The following is a 19,168-nucleotide window of genomic DNA, read 5'->3' as shown; positions in this document are numbered from 1 at the left end:
AGACGTTCCCCCATCCATCCTGTGACTCCCTTCTACCCAGCCATGCTGAAAGTGAGATGAATTGACCTGTTGCCAAGCTTAACTAGTCGTCATTCAACAGAACCACTTGTGAGGAAACAGCTCCAAGTATTGACAAAATATTGTGCTGCCCTCCTTGAGCTCCTGGCTTGTCATTCCCGAGCAGCCTGCGTTAGACCTCACCTGGTCTGAGGGCTCAGCAGCCTGCTCCTTGTCTGCATGCTGCATGAAGAAACACTGGAGACTTAGAGCAGAACTCTCACCAGCAGTGCTGACACATCTCCAGGGCCTGTGTGGGGCTTTTCCATTGTATGCTTTCCCCTGGGAGCTGCTGCAGCTTGAGGCTGTGGCCCAGGATGACCTCAGAGGAGATGCCTGCCTGGGTCAGCTCTTGTACTGTGGAGGCACAATGCCCACAGCAGAGCAGCTTAGACCTGGGATGCTGGAGCCTTGAGCCCCAGCTCCTGCACACAACCTGCCTGCTGACAGAGGGAGAGAAGAGGAATGCAAGCCTTGAGTTCCTGAAGGAGCAGGGTGCCATAACCACCACAAAATAACCCCTTCATGGCTGGAACTATGTCAGGTAGAGCTTCAATGCTCCATCTGTTGAGCAGGCATGAACTGCCAGGCCATGGAGATGTCTGGGGAGCATGCATGCTGCTGCATCACAGAATGGCTGGAGTTGGAAAGGACCTCAGGAGACTTAATCCAGCCCCTTCTGAAGGGTTGGAGGCGGTCTGTCACTTTTGCAACCCATTTGTGTGAGTGTCATTCTTTTGCCCCTCTCAAGGGCAAGAGAGGATCTGCCTGGCCTTAAACCAGGACACCAATGCAGCTTAGAGCCCTTCAGCCTGGCTCTTGGAGCCCAGCTAGAGATTACCTTCAAGGTAACAGGAACCACAAACCTATTTTTGCAAAAGATTTGAGATACCTTCACTTTGTTCATGCTGGGGCCAAAGCCTGGCTTGTAGAATCTGACCTTTGCCCCAGCATTGTGATTTCATGGAAGCTAGGAAAACTCTGTTCAATCAAAACTCAGTTTTGGCACATGATGTATTACTGCTGCTTCCAGTTTGCTTTTGAGCTCTTAAAGAGAAGATGCATGGTCTTGCAGGGTGATTCTTTCTTTTGGCACCCTGGCACTTTCTTCCCATTATTTTTCTGTATGAATAGATAGCTTTGCCTCAGGGGTGGAAATGTGCTGCAGAGGTGTGTGTGTGTGTATGTTTGTATGTATATAATAACATGGAGCTGTTGAGCCTGGAGAAGAGAGAGCTTCAGGGAGACCTTAGAGCAGCCTTCCAGTATCTGAAGGGGGCTACAGAAGAGCTGGGGAGGGACTTTTGACAAGGGCTGGGGCGTGACAGAACGAGGGGCACTGGCTTTGAGCTGGAAGAGGAGAGATTCAGACTGGAGATGAGGAAGAAATTCTTTCCAGTGAAGGTGGGAAGACACTGGAACAGGTTGCCCAGGGAGGGAGGCTGTGGGTTCCCCCTCCCTGGAGGTGTTCAAGGTCAGGCTGGATGAGGCCTTGAGCAACCTGGGCTGGTGGGAGGTGTTCCTGCCCATGACAGGTTTGTTGGAACTGGATGGTCTTTAAGGTCCCTTCCAACCATTCTATGAACCTGTGTGCTCTGTACTATAGAATCCCTGATGTTCACTGCTTTAACTACAAGAATAAGAGAACACCACAGGCTCACAGGGGTTAGGGCTTGGAAGGGACCTCTGGAGATCTTAAAGTTCAGCTCCCCTGCTAGAGGAGGACCACAGAATCTAGCACAGGTTGCACAGGAACACATCCAGATGGGTCTTGAAAGCCTACAGAGAAGGAGCCTCTGCAACCTCTCATGACCTCACCAGCAGCTTCATTACCTGGCAGTGGTACAAAATGTTTGAGAATCTATTGTTTTCCAGACCAGACAGACATCTCTCTTCATCCTTTCACCTCCTCCCCTGCAGCACAGGTCAAAAATAAAGCAAAATTACTTTGTGCTGTTGCATTGCCCTGGAGTGGGAATTATGGAGCAAGTTGCAGGAATTAGGAATGGGTTTTGGCCTGGAGCAGTCCTGAAGATTTTGGTCAGCTGCCATTAAAGTTACATGGTGTTATGAAATTTGGAAGGAGAGTAAGTTGTGTGTTCTGTTGATTTATTTCCCCTCCCACCTTTTTAGTTGGGGAACAGGCTCTGCAAGGGACTGGTTACAAATTACAGCTCTGGTGCAAGGAAGTAAGATCCTTTGGAGGTGTTTGGGTTTTTTTCTTTACATATTAATGAAGTGACTGGAAATATGTTCCTGAAATTGAAGTATCTGTTTCAGAGGCAGTGGAATGCTTTTGATGATGGGCTGGTAAATGTCATAGAATCACAGAATTGTTAGGATTGGAAGGAATCTCAAGGATCATCCAATTCAAACCCTCCTGCCATGGACAGGGACACCTCACACTACAGCAGCTTGTCCAGACCCCCATCCAGCCTGGCCTTAAAAACCTTCAGGGATGAGGCTTCCACCACCTCCCTGGGCAGCTTGTTCCAGTCTCTCACCACCCTCATGCTGAAGAATTTCTTCCTAACATCCAACATCTACCCATTTCTAGTTTTGCTCCATTCCCCCCAGTCCTATCATTCCCTGACACCCTAAAAAGTCCCTCCCCAGCCTTCTTGTAGCCCCCTTCAGATGCTGGAAGGCCACAAGAAGATCTCCTCAGAGCCTTCTTCTCTCTAGACTGATTTAGCCAAATGTGGCCTTCCCTGATTGTTAATTGCATTACAGAAACCAAAAAGGAATAACCAAACCACTTGTCCAAACAGTGCTCAGGCTGTGTGATAGCTTCTACCAAGGCTCTTTCAATAATCACAAAGGAGCTCTTTTTTCTTCTGTTCAGGGTGGTTGTGTGGTGGTGTATTTTTTCCCCCCCTGGCTCAGATCACTGAAACCTGTTCTCGTGTTCTTTATCCTATTTTTCACCTTGTCTCTGTGAGTAATCTGCGGCACATGTGTGGACTTGTCACTTAGTCCCGATCCTGGCAGTGCTTTAAAACGTTTCTCTTGCATAAGCAGGTGTAGGAAACAGTATGTACTAATTATTTTTAACAAAACCAAAACCTGGGAGAAAAATACAGTGATATTTTTGGTTTACTTCTTTACAGCAGCTAAGCTGCAGGTTTAGGCGCCAGGAGATAGCTGAAGTTCAAATGGGGTCGTCTGCAGCTGGTAATGGGTAAAAAGGTCAGGGAAAAGCTGACTGTGAAGTAGCAGACACGCAATTTTAACAGATGGAGGTTAGGATAAGATCATCTGATACTTCTGTGTAGGTAAGGAGAGCATTAAGTAGTTGGTTAACATAGTAACAGATGTCTGGTTCTAAAAGGATTTCTATGTCCTGGAATCGGTGCAGAGGACCACACAGAATTCCAGCGTGGGTGGGGATTGGAAGGGACCTCTGGAGATCGTCCACTCCAACCCTCCAGCTAAAGCAGGGGCACCCATAGCAGCTTGCCCTGGATCACAATGGCTAGGGGGGTTTGGACTCTCTCCAGAGCAGGGGACTCCACAACCTCTCTGGGCAGCCTGCTCCAGGACTGTAGTAAAGAAATTTCTCCCCTTGTTCAGATGGAACCTCCTGGGTTCCTGTTTGTGCCACTGCCCCTGCAGAGGCCCAAACTCTTCTTAAAACTCTTTGGGTTGTTTAGAAGCTTGTCTGCCTTCTACAGATGAACTTCACCATAAGTGAGATGTTTTATGAGATGAACTTTGGATTTGAAATCCAGCTTTGGGGTAGTGCCTCAGGATCACTGGTTGCATCCATTTCATCTTGCTTTAGATGCATTTACTGTCTTACATATCTGTTAGATTATCATCTTCATCACTGCATGTTTGTGTGTGATTTAATGTTTTAGAGGTAGCTGGGTGGTTGTTTACATAACCTTGTCTTTTTCAAGTGGCTTCCTTGCATTTCCTGGTTCCCAGTGGGTGTCTGATGGTCAGCGAGCACAGACTAAGTTCTGTTCTTGGCAGTTACAGCACAGAATGAAGTCAGAGGAGATGTAGTGAACAGAACGTGCTGCAGCATAGCCAGGTCTGCATAAGCAACTGAAGCTGTTCTTTAAAGCTGATGATCACTTCCTAATGTGCCTGAAGATTGCTGTTTCTGAATGAAGGGGCAGTAAAAGGAGGTGTCAGAAAGTTCCTCTCTTGATGCAGCTTCACTGTGGTATATTCATATGATGGAGTACCCACTAAGAAGAAGGAAACAGTCTCAGTCTGGTGGCATCAGCTCATTTAAATGTGGTATAAAACTTTGGGATGTGTCTCTGGATGCTCATTGTTGTGCTTTGTCAAGGTAATTGTTGTCCACAGACAGTTGCAAATATGCAGGGGTAATATCCCTGGAATTTATCTGCACGGTGCACTGCAGTCCTCCTCCACTCTGGCAGGGCTTTGGTTTGCAACATTTTATGGCCTGTTGTCAGACAGCTTTTAGTCATGAGGAGGTCCTGGAGCAGGCTTCATCTGTTACAGGAGGGTGCTGAGCACCTTCACATGCCATGTCCCTCTGTAATGCTACTCCTCTTTTGGCACAAGGACCTTACAGCGTGTCGGGTGGCTGTCCTGGTCCCTGCTCTTGAAAGTACATTTGCAACATGGGAGCAACAGCTTTGAATTCATTCCACAAACACTTCTCAGAGATGGAACAAAGTGCTGATTTCTCTCCAGGTCTCAGATTTGTCAACAAGTATGACAAACATTGCTAACAAATCCAAAGCTTGGAGTGGAAGAGGCACTGCAGCTTGTTCAGCAGCTCCCAGCACTGAAGGTATCTTGAGGTTGCAGATGTGGTCTGTAAATAACTCACTTGCCTTCATCCTCAGGTCATGGTCACATTCTGGTGTGTGCTGGGCTGTGTGGGGGTTCAGGTATCTTAACTATGAGCAGCAGGTGCACCTCATCTGAAGGCCTGACATGTTTTAGCAGGCCTAGAGGTTTGCTCTCCACTCACAGGCAGAGAGCAATACCTGGCTAAAGCGAGTGACACCCTGAGCGTGCCACTGTGCCTTCAGAAAGGATGCACAGATCATACAGTCCTAGAGTGGTTTGCATTGCAAGAGACCTTAAAAATCATCTAGTTCCAACTCCCCTGCTCATAGTCACCTTCCACCAGCCCAGGTTGCTCAAGGCCTCATCCAACCTGGCCTTGAACATCTCCAGGGAGGATGCCTCCACAGCCTCCCTGGGCAGCCTGGTATCTCCAAGAAGTGAACTGTCACTGCAGAGCACGGTAACTTGCTGCAGGTATGTGGTACTTCTGCTCTCTCAGGAGAGTAGTGTCATGTCAGACATGTAGTACCTGCCAGCACTTGCTGTATTTTTTTTCCTTTGGTTCAACCTAATCCAATGTCTAACCTTAGCCTTTTTTCAAGATTCTGGTGTCTCAGGACTGGCTGCTAATTCCAGGCAAAAGGCATCTGTCATGCAGTCAGAGCTCTCTCGTTTCTGAGCTCCACAGCTGCCACAGTGCTAATAGAAGTCCTAGAGCTAAACCAGTCGTCCACAGAGAATAATGTAAACTAGAGATGGCTTTCTCTCTCTGCCTGTCTGCCTTGTGGCTGTTCAGTTCTTGAAGACCTGAACCCTGAAGATAGGCAGTTGATACCCACAGAGCTTCCAGCTCTCGTTAGAGCTACCAAATTTGGCTGGCTGTGCTCTGGGTCTGCCTTGCAGTGCTGTGCTGGGAGTCTCTCCCAGCAACTCTGCTATTTCCATCTTCAGGACTATCTGGAAAGATTGAGGAGGAATTTCTTGCCTTTAAATTATTCAAACAGAATTTCAAGCATGGAGTTAATGTTAAGTCTCTGTAGACCTTTATAGAACAGATGTTGCTGTTGGTTTGGGGACAGCTTCAGGGCTAGACTCAATCAATAAGTGGTTCCACGTCTTTACTGAAGCATGTTGTCTTGTCCTGAGGACAACAGAGATGATGCTTTAATATCTCTTGCTCTTTAAATGAGAGCTATGCAGCTGGGCCTGGGGGCTTGCAGAATGGCCTGCTGTCTGCTTTTCCCAACTTAGTAGCTTGTTCCTGGCTGGCATCTTTTGATAGCTGCCTGCTGAGGATATTCACGAAAACCATCGGGGGCTGGAGCACCTCTGCTACGAGGACAGGCTGAGGGAGCTGGGGGTGTTCAGCCTGGAGAAGAGAAGGCTCTGGGGAGACCTAATAGCAGCCTTCTAGTACCTGAAGGGGGCCGTAAGAAGGCTGCAGAGGGACTGTTTACAAAGGCCTGCAGTGAGGGGTGAGGGTGGTTTTAAATGTAAGAAGAGCAGATTTAGATTGGATGCAAGGACCAAGTTCTGCACCACGAGTGTAGTAAAACCCTGGGACTGGTTGCCCATGGAGGTAGTTGAGGCCCCATCCCTGGAGCTATTCACAGTCAGGCTTGACAAGTCTCTGGGCTGCCTGATCCAGTGGAGGATGGATGTCCCTGCTGACTGCAGGGGGTTGGACTAGATGACCTTTGGAGGTTCCTTCCAACCCAAACCATTCTATGATTCACTGAGTCAGATGTTCTGGGTCAGGTGAGTCAGCCTGGGGAGCAAAAATGTGATCTGAAGTTGAGCTTGTTAACCAAGCTTCTGAAAGTGTCTGCAGTGCAGGGGAGTGCTGATGTGTTTGCACCTTGTTAACTGCTGTGTGCTGCCTGGAGAGATGGAAACTCGCTTGGAGTCGGTGTCGCTGTCCCTTTCCATGTTCTCCCTGCTAGCAGCTGCTGTCATTATTAGCTTTACTAAGAGCTGTCTTAATTTTATAAGTGGTTTTTGGTGTTTTCTTCTCTAAAACTTAAGGTGGTATTAGAGTTGAAACAATCTATTTGAGGGCAGGAGTGGGTAGTCCCAGCTAACAGCACATGGCTCTGGAGGCAGAGGCTCTGGGTACGTGATGGATTATTTAGGAGTTAGTTAAAGGGAAGAGAGCAAATGCATCCTGGTAAGAATCCTTGCTGTAGGGTAGAGCTGGGTTGTGCATTAACACTCCTCTCCAGGTTTTGAGCTCTTTGCAAACACCCAAGTAAAGCTGCTTGCTGCAAGGAGCCTTCCTGCAGCGTTTTGTACATTTTGTGAAGGGTGTTTCAAAAGGATCTTGGAAGGACCTTTCTGCTTGAAATGCATTTCCTGTATGTAGTGCTGTCTTTTAATCTCATGTGGTCTCACAAACCCATTCTACCTATTAAATATGCAGTGAAGCTGTTCTGTTTGGTAGGATATTGTGTTTAAACAGCAGAAGTCCTCCTTGCTCCTGTACTTGGAGATTAAAAATTCAGCTGCAACACCACCTGCAGATTCAGAGCCATTAAAATGGGGTTTCCAGATTTATTCTCCTGATTATAATACAGAAAATTAATTGCTTTTGACTGTAAAGAATGATGGCCTATTCATTATTTAAGGGCCTTCTTGATGGATGAAGCTTTTCCACTTGCTTCAAGACTTTTCAGGAACTGAGGCTGCTTATTTAAACTGGGATGGAGCACAGTGCGCCTGTGCTGACCAGGGGATGCACTCTTGAGGGGTAAGGACTGGTGGAAGAGAAACCCAGTACTTGACTCTGTCTAGTTTGCTTGAGTATTCCACATACAAGTAGCAGAGACTGCTACAAGCAGTGAGTGACTTGAACAGCATTTAGAATAACTACTTTGCTTTTCTAAAAGGATTTATTAGCTGTCTAAAATCCTGGTAGGAGAGAGCACCACTTTAGTTCTGCTTGTGTGTGTTTTGGAAGTGTTTGTGTTACACACTGAAGAGAAGACCTTGCGTTTAGCTTAGGACCTATTCCTCGCTTCTCCTCATCATCTCCTAGCAGCTGTTTTGTATGCTGCCAACTCAGGAGGTCTCAAATGATTTTTGTGTATATTTAAGTCTTTGCTCTTGTCCTTTTAGCAGGCTAAGAAAGTCCAATTTCTTAGACCTTGTTGATTAAAACCAATTAAAATACTGAACTAAAATAATGTTTTGGTTACCTCTTAACCCAGGAACATTTGCTGCATGCTCTTAGCAGCCAAACCTCCACAGTCATGCATCACAGAAGAAAAGGTTTGTTGGTGAGGCAATTGTAGTAATTTATGTTGTTTCACAGGATCCCAGACAGCTTTGGGTTGGAAGGGACCTTTAGAGGTCATCTATTCCACAGGGACATCTGTAACTAGAGCAGATTGCTCAGAGCCCCAAGCAACCTGACCCGGAATGGTTCCAGGCATGGGGCTTCTGTCACCTCTCTGGGCAGCCTGAGCTGGTGTCTCACCACCCTTGGTGTAAAGAAATTCTTCCAAGGTGCCTTCCTGAGCTCCTGGCTCCTCATGTCTCTTCTGACAGATAAAGCTTGAATTCATTATAGTCCAGTAGTTTTCACTCAGCTGTACAGATGGCATTGAGTTGGAAGGGACTGTTAAAGGTCATCTTGCCCCAAACCCCTGCAGTCAGCAGGGACCCCTCCAACTAGATCAGGCTGCCTGGGACCACATCAGGTCTAATCTTGAACATCTGCAGGGACAGGGTCTCAGCCACATCCCTGAGCAACCTGTTCCAATATTTTACCCCTCTCACTGTGCAGAACTCCCTTCTTAACGTCCAACCTAAATCTCCCCTGTTCCAGTTTCAAACCACTCTCCCTTGTCCTATCACTCCAAGCCCTTCTAAACAGTCCCTCCCCAGCCTTCCTGTCTGTTTTCTACCATCTTCATGGTAGTGAAGCTATGATTAGGTAGAGATGATTCCATGAAGCCTTTTTTCCTGCAGAGCAGCTTCCAGTGAAGATGAGCATTGGTTTTCCTGGTGGGTGCTGTCCCGTAGCCTGTGCCCTCTTTGGGGGAGGGAGCTGGCACCTTCCCAAATGTGCTGCAATTTTCACTTCATTTGTGCAGTCCACTGAGGTCAGGCTCTTGAGTCTCAGGTTTTTTTTGCAGTTGTCTTAACACAGCCTACATTTAAGAGGAAGTTGCTAGTGATGTTGACATTTCCTTGTTACTAATTGGATTTAATGGTTTTCCATAGTCAAATACTCTTTTTTCCCCCCCCCTCTCTTATCTATCTTACCTTTGCTTGTGAGAACAACTGGGTTTGCATTTGAGACAGAGACTTTTCCCCCTTTTATCTGAAAATGTGTCTCTTTGAGAGTTTAAGAGAATAGATTTATCATGTGCTGCTTTGAAGTGTTAGAAGGATTTGAGAGGCAGTTAGCCAGCTGACATTTAAAACCCTTGAGAACTTGTTCCAGCCAAACCTTGTGCAAAAAAAAAAGTAAATGCAGCTAAGGCTTAGTGACTAAAATGATTTTAGCTGGCAGCTTGGTGTGTGTAATCATCTCAGAACATCCTGAAACTTGTTCTTTTGTTCAGCTGTAGTAACAAGGCTTTGGGCTTGTGCCTGTGAGCTTGTCCCCGCTCTAAATCCCAACTTTCCTCTGTTGTTGGAGCACTCTGGCTCTGAACGCCCTGTTCATTGCTGCAGCCCATCAAAAGGACACTTCTTGCACAGGGACTGCATTTCTGACACTATGTAGATGGCTGTAAGTCAGAGCTGAAGAGATGTCTTGTTAGCTTGACATCTCTAAATGGTAGGGATTGTTTGTCCTTGCTAAACTCCTGGCAAGGTAATAAAAAATGTTTCTATAAATATATCACCAGCAGAAGGAGAGCTCAGGAGAATCTCCAGCCTTGAATAGAGCAGGGAGGAAAAGTTCTGATAAAGGCTGAGGTTCTCAATGCCTTCTTTGCCTCAGTCTTTTAGGAGCAAGAGCAGCTGTTCTCTGAGTACCCAGCCACTGGGCTGGGAGACAGGGAGGGGGAAGGCTATGAGGCCCCTGAGCTCCAAGGAGGTTTGTCATCTGCTGCACCATTTAGATGCACATAAGTCTATGGGACCAGGTGGGATCCACCCAAGGGTGCTGAAGAAACTGGCAGAAGAGCTCACCAGGCCACTCTTCCATCATTTTTCCACAGTCCTGGCTCACTGGTGAGGTCCTGGTGGACGTGGAGGGCTAGTATTTGTGATGCCCATCTACAAGAGGGGCTAGAGGAGGATCTAGGACATGACAGGGCTGTCAGCCTGACCTTGGTGCCAGGGCACATCATGGAGCAGATCCTTTTGAGTGTCCTGTTGGAAATATCATGCTCCTGGCTGGTACCAGGAACAAGGAGTGGGTATGGTGGTCTACCAGGCAGCCCAAGGGGAACACCTAGGGTCACACCCAGCAGCCCTGCAGGCAGCCTCTGCTGGGTTGTGCTGGAGAGGATGCTACTACCTGTGCTGTTTCTCATGCAGGTGTGCACAGGGCTTCAGTCTTAAGAGTCTGGATTTCACTCTCATGTCTTGCACATACAAAGATTTTGCTAGTCAGGAGGCATCTTACTCGGGGAGAAGCCGCACAGCAAACCAGAAGGTGCAGTATTCCATACGGTTATGGCAAATCACTGACCTAGACCTGCCTTGTCCGCTTTGGGTGGTGGCTGTGTATTGAGAGGATGAGCTTTGGACACCTCTGTTTGCAAAGGGAGGAAGGAAGAGGCAGATGCAGTTTTTACAGTATACACAATTTTAATAACAAAATTTGTCTGTACACTGCACTTTGTTTTACTCCATTATTTACACCCCCTCCCACCACAAGTTGGCTCTTGAAACAGAAGTTAAATACAACACGTCTCGGACTCTCTTTCATCTCTGGTTGCTAAGCTGGTAGAATAGTTCACTTACTAATGTTTTCATTAGTAAAAAACCAAAATGGGGTGGCTTTTGCTTGGGGTTTTGTTTTCTTTTTGAACAGAGGAGTGGTTGAAGGATAAGGAGGTGTTGCTTTTCAGCGCTTACACCTGGGCCGCACAAGTTGTGCGGTGTTTTGCCCCCCATCTGAGGCTTCATTATAACCATCAAAGCTTCTGTCACCTTTCCCTAGATACCTCTCCAAAAGATTTGAATGCAAGATGTGAAATGCTGAGGTTCCAGCTGACTCTGAAATGATCTTTTAGGCATCCTGCTAGTGTGATGGCTTAAAATGCAAATCCCAGCACCAGTTTGAGCCTGCAAGACTTCTTGCAGGGGAGGGAAGGTGTGGGGAGGGAGTAGCTGCTGCTCTGCAACTGCCTTTGATATTTTTGTTGTTTCCTTGATTGTTCTTTTATTATTTTGAGGGGGGGGAGGGGAGGTGGGGAGGAGAAATACTGTATTCCTCTCTGAACTTTTAATTTTTATGGGAAACTTCATAAGAAAGATGAAATTGAGCTTGTGAGTAGGTTTCATAGGTCTGAACAGATGGATTTTGATAGCTGTGCAGATCACAAAATTAAATCAGCTTTATTTTCATGGAAGTAGTGCAGAAATGAACTTAGCCACATTAAAAATATGTGTGCAGTGCAGATTTCTGGTGGTTTAAAGCCACTGGGTAGTTCTGACTTGACATGTTAGTGTTAGGCCACTCTCAAAGGACACGGACCTGATGGAGTGGGTCCAGAGGAGGGCTGTGAAAATGATCAGGGGATTGGAGCACCTTCGCTACAAGGACGGGCTGGGGGAGCTGAGCTGAGGGTGTTCAGCTTGGGCAAGAGGAGGCTCCAGGGAGACCTTAGAGCAGCCTGACAGTACCTGATGGAGGCCTACAGGAAGGATGGAGAGAAACTGGAGGTGTTCAAGAGGGGACTGGACCTGGCACTTGGTGCGCCATGGTCTAGTCATGAAGTCTGTGGTGACAGGTTGGACTTGATGATCTTGGAGGTCTCTTCCGACCTTAGTGATAGTGTGATACTGACCTTAGTGATACTGTAACTGTTGGCAAAAGCCTGCAGTGATAGGACAAGGGGCAATGGCTTCAAACCTAAAGAAGGGCAGATTTAGATTGGATATCAGGAACAGGTTCTTTACTGTGAGGGTGGTGGAACACTGGTACAGGTTGCCCAGGGAGGTACTTGAAGCCCCTTCCCTGGACATATTCAAGGTAAGGCTTGACCAGGCCCTGGGCAACCTGATCTAGCTGGGGATGTCCCTGCTGACTGCAGGGGAGGTTGGACTGGATGACCTTTGCAGGTCCCTTCCAGCCCAGACCATTCTATGATTCATCTAATGTTGGGAGTCATAGGATACAAGCTTGGATGCTTAGATTTGCATTCAATCTGGGCATATCAGTGAAAAATCAGATCATTTCTGCTTGGGGGGAAAAGCAAACAAAGCCAAACATTGATAGAGCAGCACTCATTATGTTTCCATCTGATAGGGAACGGGAGCTCTGCGCAGGGGAGCGCTTCAGCTGGAGACTAAACGCTAACCCATTTTACTCCTTCTCCAGTGATTCTTAGTTGCGTGCATTTAAAGGATGATCTAATGCCGAGCGACTAACGAGAGGGGAACTGGGAGCATTAATTCAGACCTGTTCCACTGTGCTGACTCAAAAATTGAACTTGTGCTGCTGGGTCTGCCTGTCACTGCCGTGAGGGTGGGGAGGAGGGAAGAGCTGCCTGGAGATCAGTGAAGGCTGGAGGAGGTCTTTGGATGGTGTGAGGATCTGCAGAGCAGTAGAAGACATTTTTATTTCTAAAAGGCCCTGAACGCTTGTATGAAGCTGTGCCTGGAGGTTGTGAAGCACCTAGAATGCCATTTAGTGTCTGTAGAAGCTGAGCCCCTTCAAGGGAGGTGGTACTTGGAGAGCCAGTTAACAACCTCTTGTCATCAGGCAGCGCTCGTTCTGAAATACGAACCGTTTAAACCAAGCCATTGTGGTCCTCGTTCCATAAACAAATCAAGGACTGCTGAGTAATACAATTATTACAATACCCTCCCTGCTTGGAAGAGTCACAAGCCATTGAGAATGGAAGACAGTAATTTTTTGTTGTTGTTGTTTGGTGGTGTTGGGTTTTTTTTTCTCCTTTTTTTCACAAAAGCAATAAATAAAGCAGAAATTAACAGCCTCTGGTCGTGTCCTTGGGTAGAGTGATGGCTCTGCCTGCCGCTTGCTGTCCCTCCTGAGGGAATTCAGGCTGACTTCACTGCTAGTGTTTGACATTCCGTGAGTTTTATGATACCTGTTACCCTAAATGTAATGTTTGCAGAATTGCTTTGCTTATGCCTGGAACCTGGCAACAAATGGGTTTGGAAATGGCAGGCATAAAGCACAGCATTTGGGAGCCTGGCTGTGCATTAGTGTCCTACGGAGAGCCCGAGTGCAGGGGAACAGGGTTGTTTGACGGTGAGGCTGCTGGCCTCCTGCTTTGCTCCCTGCACAACCTGGGCATCTTGGGTTCTTGAGCGTGTTTCCTTTGAAAGATGCTGGAACAGTGCTTTAATGCTTGGGAAAGGGGGAGGAGTGGTATGGAGAAGAGGATTACAGCCAGTGCTGCTGGAACATCTGTATTTACTCTTTTCGGGCACAATTATAAACTAATGAAGGTGAAGTTGGGTTCCTGTGTAGAGCTGGGGAAGGGGCTGTACAACAGGGCTGGTTAGGAGTGGCTGAGGGAAGCAGGGTTGTTCAGCCTGGAGAAAAGGAGGCTGAGGGGAGACCTCATTACTCTCTACAGCTCCCTGAAAGGAGGTTGGAGCCAGATGAGGGTCAGGCTCTTCTTCCAGGGAACCAGTAACTGAACAAGAGGAAATGTCCTCAAGTTGCAGCAGGGGAGGGTTAGGTTGGACATTAGAAGAAACTTCTTCCCTGAAAGGCTTCTTAAAGATTAGAACAGGCTCCCTAGGATAGTGGTTGAATCCCCATCCCTGGAGGTGTTTAAAAGCCACAGGTGTGGTGCTGAGGGATGTGGTTTAGCACCAGACTTGGAGAGAGAATGGTTGGACTCGATGAGCTTAAGCATCCTTTCCAACCAAAATGATTCTATGAAAGCACCTCCTAGGGAGGGACCTCAGTGCTTCAGTCAAGTGGCCAGGTGGCTGAATGACGTGGTAGCTTCAGAACTGTCTTACAGCAAGGGGTTCTCTTGGCATGGAGGAGAAAGATGGAATTCCTTCCTGCACATGCAGTGAGGCCATCAGTGCTCACTATTGACATCTGATGGTGTTGCCAGCTTATTTACCTGCCAGTGTAATTAATGAGGTCAATTATAACTCTCAGCTGCACCTGAACATCATTCCCTGAGTGCCTGCTTTCCAGCTCCCCCGAGTGCAGACCATCCTGTCAGTTACCCAGAGATCCTGGGGCAGGGGCTAGCTGCTGTGGAGATGGTGAGGCCCCTTCTCCCACCCTGAGCATAGCACTTCCTCATGGCAAGGAACAAAGCAAGGCTTTCTACAGACAACTGGAGACACATGGACACCACCACCATTCTGTATTTACTGGCTTAGCTCTGGCCTGCTGGCTCAGGTGGGATTTAATGTTACAGAATATTTGCTCTTTGTCCACCTGCCCCACAGGATTTATTGTGCTCGGCTAAAAGCAGTAATTGATCTCCTAGGATAGGTGTAAATCAGCTCATCTCAGTCTAAACAGTGAGGAGGGTTCAGAGGTACCTCTGTGGAGACCTGTTAGGCTCCTCTTCCATCGGAGTACAGAGTCACAGGAAGTAAACAAAAATCTTTGTTTTGTAACAGGGGCAGCGCAGGTGACAGCAAAATGATGCAAATTAATCTCTTCAAACCCAGGCCTTGAAAAAAATAAAATCTTTTATCTCAGATGGGAACAGAAGTCACACTAAGCTTGCTGTAATTGGCCTTGGACTAATTCATTTCACAATAAAACATCAAACCGCCGGCTAATTGCACCCTAAATACCTCACTGAGTGGTTAACACAGACCGAGAAAAGCCGAGTGAAACAGCAACCAGGTTTGGGACGCGGTGATTGTTCTGCTGGCAAAGTTTGCAGAGCAGTTGCTGAGTACAAAGACAATTAGCACACTGTCATTAACTGGTTTTGTTCAAGGTATGGCAACACCGAGAGGAATCCCTCCGTTGGGGGGGTGCTGGTAAATTGTTTGAACACTGCAGCATCGGACACAACACATTTTGTTTAGTTTATACATACAGGTATATATAGAGCTTAAAATAAAAGTCACCCTCCCTCTGCTCCTTGTAGCTTTGGTTAGAATGGTTTACAATATTGGAGCAGTTGATTTCAAAGTCGTGGAATCCTTTATTATTTTGTTGTTGCTGACCCTCCCACCACCACCCCCCTCTACCCCTGTGGCATCGGAGTACCACCCTGGCTGCATAGATCTGCAAATATTTACATATCGTTTCATCACCTAGCATCAACAGCAAGATCCTACTTCTGGCTGAAGAAATCAGATTACTCCTTCCCCCCTGAGGGGTCTGTTTGTGTGTGTGTATATATTTATATAGGATTTTCTCCTTTTTTTTTTTCTTTTCTAGTTTAGATTCTGTCCCACATCCAGTAAGAAAAAACATTTCCTTCAGTGAACTATTCTATAAACTAATCATTATTATCCTAGCTTATCAGAAGGTAGGTTGGATTTGGGGTGGTTTGGTGGCTCGTTTGCTTTTTTGTTTTTTTACCTTGAATTTTGAAAGAGGAGGACAAGTGAGAGCTTATATTACAGGGGCTAATTCTGTTTCCAGAGAAACCAGTGGAGTTAGTGCATGAAAATAGCTTCCAGGCTGAGAGGAAGCCTCAGCTTGGGGCAGGGCGGGGGGGAGCTGCGGGGGGACAAAGAGAGGCTTCTTCCTTCCTTCCTTCCCTCTTCTCCTTAACCTCCTGGTTGATATTTACTTTTAATTAAGCAAAAGTTGATTAAGGATATTTACACATGAACAGGTGTTGAGATGCTGTTTGTTCCTAGCCTGAGTTGATGGAAAGCATCAGCCAGCCAGAGCAGAGCTGACAGCAATTAAATGCACTTCATATTTCGAATCCATCCTCTCACCCTGAGCCTTCCTCTACTGCCTGCTCTGTGAGCGCCGGCAGAGCTGTCCAGCTCATTTGTGCCCAGCCTGCTCCCTTGTGCCCAGCTGAACTGCTCCTTTCTCTGGCTGCTGGCTGCTTCAGCAAGCTCCTTTCCAGCAAGCCAAACTATCAACGTGCAGATAGGGAAACGGTACTTCAGATAAATTCACCGGTCCCTGCTGCCCTGAAATCCCCACCTGGACCTCGGCTGCTCTTTTTGTTTCCCCTGCCCTTTCTTACTGGAGTGAAATTATCAGGAGGGAGGTTGGGGTGGGGGGGGGGCAGGGGGGGAATCCTCCTCCAGGGCTGACTTTCGAGTGAGCAGAGCCAGCTGGAGTGTTTGGGATCCTCCAGCTGCAGTAGAACAAACGTAGCGTATGTCCCCCCGCAGAGCTCTGCACAGCCAGCCACTGTCCTTCCCTCGCTCCCTTTGCGGTAGCAAAAGTAGGATATGGAGCCTGGGGTAGAAATGTTTACACACGGCCACATAGTTACAGAACATGGAACAGTTCACATCGTTTGAGGTGAGCATCTCTTGAGACTTCTCCACACCAGCAGTGCAAGTTCAAATGCAATCATTGCTTCTGTACCACTGAAAATATTATGGATTTATAGATTTTTTTTTGTTTTGTTTTATCATCTTTAAAAGAAAAACACAAAACAAACAAAAAAATAAACCCCAACTTAAAAATAGGGCACCACTCTGTGAGCAATGTTTCCAGTGAGGAGCTTGGGGAAATTAGGCTCTATGTCAACGTTTGTAAAAATTAGACTCTGCTGTAGGTCCCCTACAAGTTTAAAGTAAGGTTACTTATCTGACTTGAATTTGGGAGGGCAGGTGGGCATTATACCTCACACTCTTTGTACGGCAGCTGCTGGCACTTGCACTGTCCGTAGCCGTTGATGATGATGAAGGGTCCTTCGTGGGTGGGTTCGTATTCGTTATAGGGTCCTTGGTCTGACATGTTTGCCATGTGCAGCCGCGTCTGGGACCGGAGCTGCCTGTGGTTTTGAATCATGGAGCACTGCCGGATTCTTCTTAATGTGGGAGGGCAGCACTTCCTGGAGATGAAGACTATAAAAATGATAAAAAAGAAAGAAAACAATAAAGCCATTGTTCCTGTAATTACCCTCTGAGTGAAGATGGCATTGTTTGACTCGGGGAACTGTTCTTCAGTGGTAACGACCATGCCTGCTGTAGTTGGAATCTCTTTGTCTCCCGTATGGAAATGAGAAGAGCTGATCCTTTTGGTGTACTCAGTAGTTGGAGCCGCGGACGTGGTAGCCACGGGTGTAACAACAGTTGATAAATTCCAGCAAAGCTGAAAACCATACACTGCATCCAGAATATCCTCTCCCTGGGTGTGGTCGGGGCTGTGGCAGAGGATGGAGTGCTCCCACCGACCTTGGAAGCCACTCAACCATGTGGCCAAGGCGCAGATCTTTGGGCTGCATTCCCACAGATTGCCGGAGAGGCCCACGGTGGTGAGGGACGTCAGCGATCCCAGGATCTTGGAATCCAGAGTGGTGAGCTTGTTGTTATCCATTAGGAGGGTTTTAAGGTTAGGCATGGTTTCAAAGACGGTGAGGTCGATGGCTTTGATTTCGTTCCCAGTCAAATCGAGCTTCTCTAAGGTGCCCCAGGTCCACTCCATCCCGCACGTCAAGTTGCTGATTTTGTTCCACTGCAAGAAGAGCGTGTGCAGGCTGCTCAGCCGGAGGAAGTGAGCAAAATTAATCTTTGTCAGCTGGTTGTGCTCTAGGTGCAGCTCCCTCAGCTTGATTAATCCTGCAAATCCGTTGCGAGCCAAACTTCGCAAGCGGTTTGTGCTCAAATCCAGGAACTCCAGGCTACGACAGTCCCAGAACAGGCGGACCGGGATGGTCCGCAGGGAGTTGGATCGCAAGTGCAAGGTCTGTAGCTTGCGAAGGCCGTAGAAGAGCTCGGGGTGCAGAGAGGATAACTGATTAAAAGAGAGGTCCAAATTCTGCAGGTTAAGCAGCTGGCTAAAAGTTGTGTTTGGCAAATGAAAGATTTTGTTGGAACTTAAGACTAATTCCTTAAGTTTATACAGTCCTTGAAAAGAATCTTCTCTGACTGTTGCAATTTGATTATGATCTAAGTGAAGCCAAGTAAGTTGACTGAAGCTTGCAAATTGATCCCTTTCAAGTTCAGAAATAGAATTGTGCCTCAGTGACAAACCTAGCGAGCCCTTTTCAGTGGTGTTTGGCACTGAGTGAAACCCCTGAGAGTCACAGTAAAAGAGCAGCTTCTCACAGCGACATTTTGGTGGACAAGCCATGCCCAAGGCAGGCAGCATTTTTAAAACCATACTCATTGCATATAGTGCTGCCAGCATACGAGCCCCTAATGGCCACTTGAAATGTAAGCCTGCAGAATATAATTTAGGAAAACAACAAGATAGGACAGCCTCATCAGTACACTTGGAACATCACAGTGGAAGATTTCACTGCAGATAACATTGCCATGCATTTCCGACACGCTAAGCTTCTAAAAGCAAGAAACAACTTAACTACCAAACAGGGAATACTCGGGTATTACACTTAGGAGGAGTCTTTAGCTCCATCACTGAGGGTTACAGTGTCACAATCAGAACAACAGTGGTTATTTTTATTATTATTTTTTTTTCTCTCTCTTCTCAGTCAGGCTCAGCGCAGAGAAACCTGCTTCAGCCCCCTAACTCTCCTTTCAAGCACAGCCGGTCACTCGTTACACAAGGGATAGAGAAAGGCAGAACTTACCCATTCTTTTGAGTACATTGGAGGTTGCATTCAGTCGTAGTTTTTAGACCCAACGCTGTGAGTCTGTAAAAAGGCTCTAACGGGAGATAGCCTTTGAGTAACTCACTGGGCTCAGCGTCCTTTGATATCAGTGCAAAACCGAATCCACGATGCCCTCTCGGGATATTCCTGGTGAAATCGCCGGCTCGGTCCCCTCTGACAGCTCGGCGATTTCCGAGTCAGTGCTTCAGACAAGTTCTCATCCTCAGAGGCTGCTCAGCTGCTCAATTGAAGCTCACGTTTCCTTTTCCCGTAGCTGTGGCTTCCCTTAGTCCTAACTTGTTGATGGCAGATGGGTGGCTTATTGCTGGGAGAAGCTCCTGTAGTAGCATGAGTGCATTTACTGAAAAGCTTTTCAGGGAAGCGGCACAAGAATGGGTTTGCTTATGCGCTGCGACCACACAGGGCTGTATATAGGCTGACGTCACCCGGTGACGTTCCTTTTGTTTGGGTTTTCCAGAAGCTTTGCT

The 19,168-nt window shown here is 47.2% G+C and overlaps 2 protein-coding genes across 4 annotated transcripts in view; one reads left to right on the top strand and one right to left on the bottom strand.

Annotated features, from left to right (window-relative positions):
• The window catches only part of CTNNA1 (catenin alpha 1), a 165,021-nt gene that overhangs the window by 65,675 nt on the left and 80,178 nt on the right, over positions 1-19,168 (top strand). The window lies entirely within an intron of this gene.
• LRRTM2 (leucine rich repeat transmembrane neuronal 2) lies at positions 10,583-19,116 on the bottom strand. Of its 3 annotated transcripts, none has more exons than XM_068157781.1 (2): positions 18,660-19,116; positions 10,583-18,288 (listed from the first exon to the last, which is right to left on the bottom strand). In XM_068157781.1, the coding sequence occupies exons 1-2, from the start codon at positions 18,661-18,663 to the stop codon at positions 16,742-16,744; spliced, it is 1,551 nt and encodes a 516-aa protein (XP_068013882.1). In that variant the 5' UTR covers positions 18,664-19,116; the 3' UTR covers positions 10,583-16,741. The 3 variants fall into 3 exon arrangements, with proteins under 3 accessions (XP_068013882.1, XP_068013892.1, XP_068013902.1); XM_068157791.1 differs by having other exon boundaries at positions 10,583-17,860; XM_068157801.1 differs by having other exon boundaries at positions 10,583-17,839.

This window comes from Melanerpes formicivorus, unplaced genomic scaffold, assembly GCF_026170545.1.
Source record: "Melanerpes formicivorus ecotype bairdi unplaced genomic scaffold, bMelFor1.0.p_v2 SCAF_2, whole genome shotgun sequence".
NCBI classification, from domain to species: Eukaryota; Metazoa; Chordata; class Aves; order Piciformes; family Picidae; genus Melanerpes; species Melanerpes formicivorus.
This window is presented reverse-complemented; position numbering and strand designations above follow the sequence as displayed.